This window comes from Gymnodraco acuticeps, unplaced genomic scaffold, assembly GCF_902827175.1.
Source record: "Gymnodraco acuticeps unplaced genomic scaffold, fGymAcu1.1, whole genome shotgun sequence".
NCBI lineage: Eukaryota > Metazoa > Chordata > Actinopteri > Perciformes > Bathydraconidae > Gymnodraco > Gymnodraco acuticeps.
In genome coordinates, this window is record NW_022990763.1 from 24,714 (window position 1) to 32,907 (window position 8,194).

At 44.6% G+C, this 8,194-nt stretch overlaps 1 protein-coding gene across 6 annotated transcripts in view; it reads left to right on the forward strand.

The window, feature by feature from the left end:
* The window catches only part of LOC117556786 (E3 ubiquitin-protein ligase HECTD1-like), a gene marked incomplete at its 3' end in the record, with an annotated part of 28,043 nt that extends 20,171 nt beyond the window's left edge, over window positions 1-7,872 (forward strand). For 3 of the 6 annotated variants that reach the window (XM_034232300.1, XM_034232299.1, XM_034232301.1), the window contains 10 exon segments: window positions 61-235; window positions 624-762; window positions 1,139-1,309; window positions 2,925-3,147; window positions 4,361-4,624; window positions 5,152-5,363; window positions 6,206-6,355; window positions 6,472-6,566; window positions 7,542-7,647; window positions 7,738-7,872. In XM_034232300.1, the coding sequence (XP_034088191.1) occupies window positions 61-235; window positions 624-762; window positions 1,139-1,309; window positions 2,925-3,147; window positions 4,361-4,624; window positions 5,152-5,363; window positions 6,206-6,355; window positions 6,472-6,566; window positions 7,542-7,647; window positions 7,738-7,872 (1,670 nt within the window). 6 annotated transcript variants of the gene reach the window in all.
* Between the last annotated feature and the right edge of the window lie 322 nt (window positions 7,873-8,194).

Here is an 8,194-nt window from a genome sequence, read left to right on the forward strand (position 1 = left end):
CATGTCTCTTTCTCTCTCTCTGTGTGTGTGTGTGTGTGTGTGTGTGTGTGTGTGTTGCAGGAGACTGGATGTGTCCGGTGAATAAGGGTGACGACAAGAAGAAGAAAGATGTGAACAAGGAGGAGGAGGAGGGCGGCGAGCCCAAAGGAGACCCAGAAATGGCTCCCATCTACCTGAGGAGACTCCTGCCTGTCTTTGCACAAACCTTTCAGCAAACCATGCTGCCTTCTATTAGGTAACCTGACCAGAAGATCTGTCCACTGCACCTTTTCCCTTGGGATTGAATACACAGCGGGCTCACCTCTATCCTCAAAGCTCATTGATTTAATTACAAGTTATTTAAAAGACAGATGGAGCACAAACTGAAGCACTACATGTGTTACTGGGCTTCTAATCTTCATTTCATTTGAGCACTTTAAGCCAGGCTATCAGTCATTGGCTTATTCATTGTCAAAAGACGGTAAAAACAATGATTTTTCTTTGTCAAAATGTAGATAACGAGGAAATGGTTAACAATGAAATTTAAGAACAAATTGATATTCCTAATTAAATGTGTTGGAAGTCTGCTGATGAAACAGCTCCGTGTATTTACTGTGTGTTTTCTTGGTTGTTGTGCATTTTAGGAAAGCCAGTCTGGCTCTGATTAGGAAGATGATTCACTACAGCAGTGACGTCCTGCTGAAGGAAGTGTGTCACAGCGAGGTGGGACACAACCTCCCCACTGTGCTGGTGGAGATCACTGCTACTGTCCTCGACCAGGAGGTACACACACACACACACACACACACACACACACACACACACACACACACACACACACACACACACACACACACAACAAAATTACCTGCAATACTTTGAGTTGGATACGTTTTGTTTTCTGTGTGCCTTAGTAAAGCAATCAACTGTCTTGTAGTCCAACCAAAGAACTAAACCCATGCCCAATACAATCCTCAGCAATTAGGGGATAACTCATTCAATAACATTTGATATGCTATAACTCAGTCGTCAAACCCATTTAAAAAGGTCAAGACTAATGATTGATGTGATGGCGCTTAATCTAGCATTTAAGCAGTTTGACAGTTTTCCCCATGAGTACAAAAGTGATATGATTTCTCTTCGTGACTCTGTTCCTCAGGACGATGACGACGGTCACCTCCTGAGTCTGCAGATCATCAGAGATCTGGTGGATAAAGGTGGAGACGTCTTCCTCGACCAGCTGGCTCGGCTGGGCGTCATCAACAAAGTGTCCACTCTGGCCGGACCGGTGTCCGACGACGAGAACGAGGACGAAACCAAACCTGAGAAGGTGTGTGTGTGTGTGTGTGTGTGTGTGTGTGTGTGTGTGTGGTGTGTGTGTGTGGTGTGTGTGTGTGTGTGTGATGTGTGTGTGTGTGTGTGTGTGTGTGTGTGTGTGTGTGTGTGTGTGTGTGTGTGTGTGTGTGTGTGTGTGTGTGTGTGTGTGTGTGTGTATATTTTCTCCTGCATCAGATTATAAATCAAACAAGAGGCTTCAGATTTAAAGCAGTATCCTTTTCTTGTATATGTCTAATAGGGGTGTAACGGTTCACAAACATTTCGGTTCGGTACATACCTCAGTTTTTAGGTCACGGTTCGGTACGGTTTCGGTAAAACAGAAAAAATGATCACAGCCAGTTTGACATCAGGACTTGCTTGTCATTGTATTTTCATGTTGTTTAAAGAAAGATGCCAGATCTGCTGGCACTAACAATGTCTCCTGCTGTGGAGAACACCCTCTCTAGGGACAGAGGTAGCAGATACAGCCAGGTAGCGCTTTGCTACCATGGCAACATAAGGATATTTGGCGTTTGTAATAGCTTTGGCTCGGTCTGAACTTGTTGCGAGTGGTGGAGGCTTACATGCTAGCGTTTGATGTATTGCCAGCCGCGTAACCAATTTTAGTTGAACAATGCCGACAAACAGCTTTGGTTCGGTCCACCTGTCTTTGTCCGTCATCCTTGTTCGTAACTGCGAAACCAAAATGTTCCCAAACCGGAGACTTCAATGAGAGATTAAGATGGACTTTTATTAATCCCTCGTGGGGAAATTGTTTCTCTGCATTTGACCCATCCTAGTGTTAGGAGCAGTGTGCTGCCATTTTGAACGTGTGTGTGTGGGGAACAGTGCCTTGCTCAGGGACACCTCGGTAGCACTTGGTCTTGCCGGGACTTGAACTGGTGACCTTCCAGTTGCCAAGCCAAGTCCCTATCGACTTCGCCACCACCGCCCTTCGATGGGCGATAATGCTGGAGGATTTTCGAGCTCAACTTTATCTGCGTTCGCCATTTCGCCAGTTCCTCAAATTACTGACTACATTTGAACGCATCCCTGTGACCAGCTCTCATAGCATGCCTCTCGTCCAATTAAATGACTTGGTCGCTCTATGACGCGTTGAACCCACGTGTACCGAACCGAAGGGCCCATACCGAACATTTTGGTTACGTATACCGTTACACCCCTAATGTCTATATTAGTTGTTTTATCCCTCAAGTCCAACAGTAATAATGACGTACTCAGAATGTTAATACTTAGGACATCCTAAAAACAATCCTCCGTTTTACACTTCATCCTTAAAACCTATGCTTAGTCAATGATGTGCTTGTAAAGGAATATTGTTAATTGATTTTTTTATTTTATATATTAAGATTTATTTATTTTAAATCATTAGCACCAAAATGTACCCTCTTAAAAAACTGTTCATGCAGATTTGTTGCAAGTAGAGGAATAAAAGCAGGATTTGTATAATAATAATACATGGAATTTTTATAGCGCTTTTCCTAGTGCCCAAAGAAGCTTTACATAACATCAGAAACAGTACAAAGAAAACACAAACGATAGTCCTAATCCAAGTGCGAGTAAAGTGGTCTTGTTTTCCAACGTGTTCACATCTTCTCCTCTTGCAGGAGGATGAGGCGCAGGAGGACGCGAGGGAGGTCCAGCAGGGCAAGCCGTACCACTGGAAGGACTGGTCCATCATCAGAGGGAGGGACTGTCTCTACATCTGGTCCGACGCCGCCGCACTCGAACTCTCCAACGGATCCAACGGCTGGTTCAGGTTCATCCTGGACGGCAAGCTCGCCACCATGTACTCCAGCGGGAGTCCAGAGGGCGGCTCCGACAGCTCCGGTACGAACGACTCGATCACATCACATGTTTTAATCACTAGATTTCTCTGGCTGAATTCAGACGGAGGCAAAACGGGCCGTCATCTCATTCAAATGAAATTGGTTGTTTTTCATTCTGGTTTGGGACACTTTCATATCTGGTACTTAATCAGATACAGGTTTGATCTTTTTAAAGTGCGGTCTGAACAGTCCTATAGGATTTCAACTGTCATTCAAAGTCACTCTGATTCTACACTGATCAAATCACAATCCTACCACTCTTCAATTGAGAGGCGAAGTCCCTCCCTTTCCTCTGTATGTATTGAAGTGAATGGCGAGAGAAAAGTTATCTTTCGATCCCGTTTGAATTGTGCCACGAATTACACATATGATGTTTGTCAATTTAAAAGATAATTTTGCAAGTCAAACTAAATACAAATGTGTCGTAAAACTGTGAAATAACACTTTTTGTGTGTGAAACCGCTCAGTGAACTACATCTCCCGTCTCGCTCCACACACCAAGACTTTTCTTTCTCTCAGAACGAGGCGGAAAGTATTAAACGAGGTGAAAATCACTCCAAGTCTGGGCGCGTTGAGAGCTGTGCACACACACAAGGGGAGTTAGTCGGTTCCGTGAGAGCCAGCATGCGGGACCGGGACTCTGGGATTTGTAGTCTTTCTAGTCGCGTATTTTTCATAGTCTTATATTTCAACAGTTTTACGACAAACTGAGACTTTTTTGACACGGAAATTATTTTTTAAGATTGACAAACATCATATGTGTAATTCGTGGCACAATTCAAACGGGATGGAAAGATAATCTTTCTCTCTCCATTGACTTCAATACATAGTTTTTCTGAAATAAGGTCCCATGGAGGAACCCGGAAGGGGAGGGGCTTCGCCTCTCTATACCTCCATTGCTCCACAAATGGCCATAATTAAAATAAATGTTGCTTTCTTGTCCTCGTCATTGTCCTTGCTCATAAACTCTTGCCTCCACTGCACATACACTTTTAAATGAACCCGTAAACTGTAACTTTAGTGGCCCTCATGTTTAGTTCCTATAACTTTCTGTCTTTGTTATTGTTCTTTTGCATCAGTTCAGGACTATCGCACTGGAATCTCACAAGGGCTCCATTTAAAATAAAAAATGTAATAAAGTTGAGCACTAAATCATCTCAGTGTAACCATAACCAACATGTCTCTGACCGATCTCCTCCCCCTCTCTCCTGCAGAGTCTCGCAGTGAGTTCCTGGAGAAGCTGCAGCGTGCGAGGAGTCAGGTGAAGCCAGTGACACCCAGTCAGCCCATCCTCTCCATAGTGGGTCCCACGAAGCTGACGGTGGGGAACTGGTCCCTGACCTGCCTGAAGGAAGGAGAGATCGCCATCCACAACTCAGACGGACAGCAGGCCACCATCTTGAAGGAAGACCTGCCGGGCTTCGTCTTCGAGTCCAACAGAGGAACCAAACACTCGTTCACCGCCGAGACATCACTGGGTCAGTCTCAGCGTTTCTCTTCCTACATCTACCTTGTTTTAATCTATTCACACAACATCTATTGACCCTCTGTCCATCTTTAGGGGGGGGGATGTTGCTCTCCTGAGGTTTATCAAATGTTTCTTTGGAAGTTTGTCTTTGGTACATCGAGGGTCTTATGACAGTGTTGTATGTGTACACACTGTAAAACCCCCACCCCCTGAGACAAACGTGTAATTTGGGATTTAAGGCAAAAACTATTTAATTGATCAGCTGCACGCAAATTACTGTTCAAATAAGGATTGATTTAAGCAACTAGAAAACCACCATAAAAGGAGAACATCACATCATCCTTCTGGAACCTCACAAGCCATGTTAGGCACTTTTGAGATGTATTGATACAGAGAAACAAATTCAAGACAGATTCAATGTGTTCCTGCAGTCTATTTATAGTGACCAACTGTATCAAAAGTAAAACTGGTATCAAGTGAAACCCATAGCGGTGACTAGACATGTGTTAATGTTTTCTGAATTGTGTGTGTGTTCAGGCTCAGAGTTCGTGACGGGCTGGACGGGGAAGCGAGGCCGGAAGCTGAAGTCGAAGCTGGAGAAGACGAAGCAGAAGGTGAAGAGCATGGCGAGGGAGCTGTACGACGACCACTTCAAAGCCGTGGAGAGCATGCCCAGAGGGGTGGTGGTCACCCTGAGGAACATCTCCACACAGCTGGAGTCCGCCTGGGAGCTGCACTCCAACCGACAGGTACATAAACACACACACACACACACACACACACACACACTTCTACATGACGTATCCCAGATCCTATGTTGGTTTTAATTTTGGTGTGCTGTATACGGTACGATAATATACAATACGACTCTAATGGTCAGATCAAGTCTGAAATGTGAGTTGCATCACGGCAGCTCCATGTGTAACATCAACATAGACAGATATCAAGACACAATACATGCAAAACAAACATTTAACACGACAGCACAATCACTGAGAGAAATCGTGCTCAAAGAGCCTTGACAGCGTGTATTATTTGTTTTGTGTTGAAGCAGTGCATTGAAGGAGATGTGTCTGTCTGTCTGTCTCTCTGTCTGTCTGTCTCTCTGTCTGTCTGTCTGTCTCTCTGTCTGTCTGTCTCTCTGTCTCTCTGTCTGTGTGTCTGTCTGTCTGTCTGTCTGTCTTTCTGTCTGTCTGTCTGTCTGTCTGTCTGTCTGTCTGTCTGTCTCTCTGTCTTTCTGTCTGTCTGTCTGTCTGTCTCTGTCTCTCCCTGTCTCTCTCCCTGTCTCTCTGTCTCTCTGTCTTTCTGTCTGTCTCTGTCTCTCCCTGTCTCTCTGTCTGTCTCCCTGTCTGTCTCTCTGTCTGTCTCTCTGTCTGTCTCCCTGTCTCTCCCTGTCTCTCTCTGTCTCTCTATCTCTCTATCTCTATCTCTCTCTCTCTCTTTTCCTCCGTAACCCAAATCTCTAAAAACGGGGCTACAACGGAGCTGATCCAGATTTGCGTCCGATATGGCGAAATATCAGCGTGTCAAATTCCTCGTACGAGTAAACCTACCTGGTAATAAACCTGCTTCTGTGTGATTTGTTTTGAAGCAGTGCATTGAAGGAGAGAACACATGGAGGGACCTGATGAAAACAGCTCTGGAGAACCTGATCGTTGTTTTGAAGGATGAAAACACGATTTCTCCGTATGAGATGTGTAGCAGTGGCCTGGTCCAGGCTCTGTTCACTGTCCTCAATAATGTGAGTGGTCTTTACAATCAACCCTGAGTTATATCAAGTGTTTTACCTTCTGGCTGTGTGTATGTTAAAGAAGGTAAAGGTAAGGTAAAGTGAGTTATTCTGTGTCTTGTGTGCAGAGTGTGGACCTGGAACTGAAACATGACTGTAAGCCTTTAATGGAGAGGATCAATGTCTTTAAGGCGGCTTTCAGCGAGAATGAAGAGGGTGAAAGGTAAGAGCACCTTAACTAGCTGACATGTTCACATCCTGACTTAAAAGGAGCTGCACACACACACATACACACACACACACACACACACACACACACACACACACACACACACACACACACTCTCTGTCTCTCTCTCTCACACACACACACACACACTCTCTGTCTCTCTCTGTCTCTCTCTCTCACACACACACACACACACTCTCTGTCTCTCTCTGTCTCTCTCTCTCACACACACACACACACACACACACACACACACTGTCTGTCTCTCTCTCTCACACACACACACACACACACACACACACACACACACACACACACACACACACACACACACACACACACTGTCTGTCTCTCTCACACACACACACACACACACACTTTAGTTAAATACCTCTGACTAATTAAACTGACAATCACAGTCTGGAAACATAACCTAGGGTCTCTTAACCTCTTAATCAGTCTTTACATGACTGTGTGCCACCTTACATGCATACGAACAATTGCAACACAAGCCTTTCTACAAGTTTTCAATATTATTTCCATATAACGATTATTGCAAGGCGATATATTGAGATTTTAAAACAAATTAGACTGAAGGGAAACAGCACAATTTAAATTAGTTATGCAATCGGAACAGTGGGACCTGCACACATCTGTCTTTTTCACAAAATGTACATTCTGTTTTGGGGTATTTGTGACAAAAACAGCACTTTGTAAACTATAATAACATGCAAAGTACTTGCACGGAGAAATAAAATGCCTCCAGTGTCTCAAGGTCATTAGAGAGCTATCAATCCAGTCTCAATCAGACTGCAGGAAGAAGTCTAATCGGGCAACACAAGTGAGAGCAGGGTGGACTGTGTATGTGAAGGGGATTTGATGAAGGACGCTCCATGTGATCGACCTGCTGTCTTGTCTCAAACTGTCGGATTAAAGCGTGTGTGTGTGTGTGTGTGTGTGTGTTTGCAGCCGACCAGCTGTTGCCTTAATCCGTAAACTGATAGCTGTTCTGGAGTCAATAGAACGTCTACCTCTGCACCTGTACGACACTCCGGGATCCACATACAACCTGCAGGTGAGTCGCAGTGTGATCTGGATCCAGTTCTGTTTTATTTATCTTGATTTCTTAACGGCAATTTTTAACAGAGTGTGTTTGTGTTGTCAGATCTTGACGAGGAGGTTGCGTTTCCGTCTGGAGCGAGCGCCCGGCGAGACGGCTCTTATCGACCGGACGGGTCGCATGTTGAAGATGGAGCCGCTCGCTACTGTGGAGTCTCTGGAGCAGTACCTGCTGAAGATGGTGAGGACACACTGAACCACATAATGGAGATAAAATAACCTTCTTACTGAAAGATGTGCTAATGAATAAATGCATCACCAGAGGTGGGAAGTAGTGGAGTACAAATACTTTGTTACCGTACTTAAAGGTGGGTTAGTCATTCACTTCAGAAACACTTTGTTATATTCCATGGAATGCTCTTAACATCCCGACAGCAATGAATACATTAAATGCTTTGACAATAAATACATAAAAACATTTCATCTGTGGAAGCCGTGGCGCTGTAAAAAGCACGACCAATCATCTGAGCCGGCTAAAGTAACTGGATGGCCTACCTGCCTGT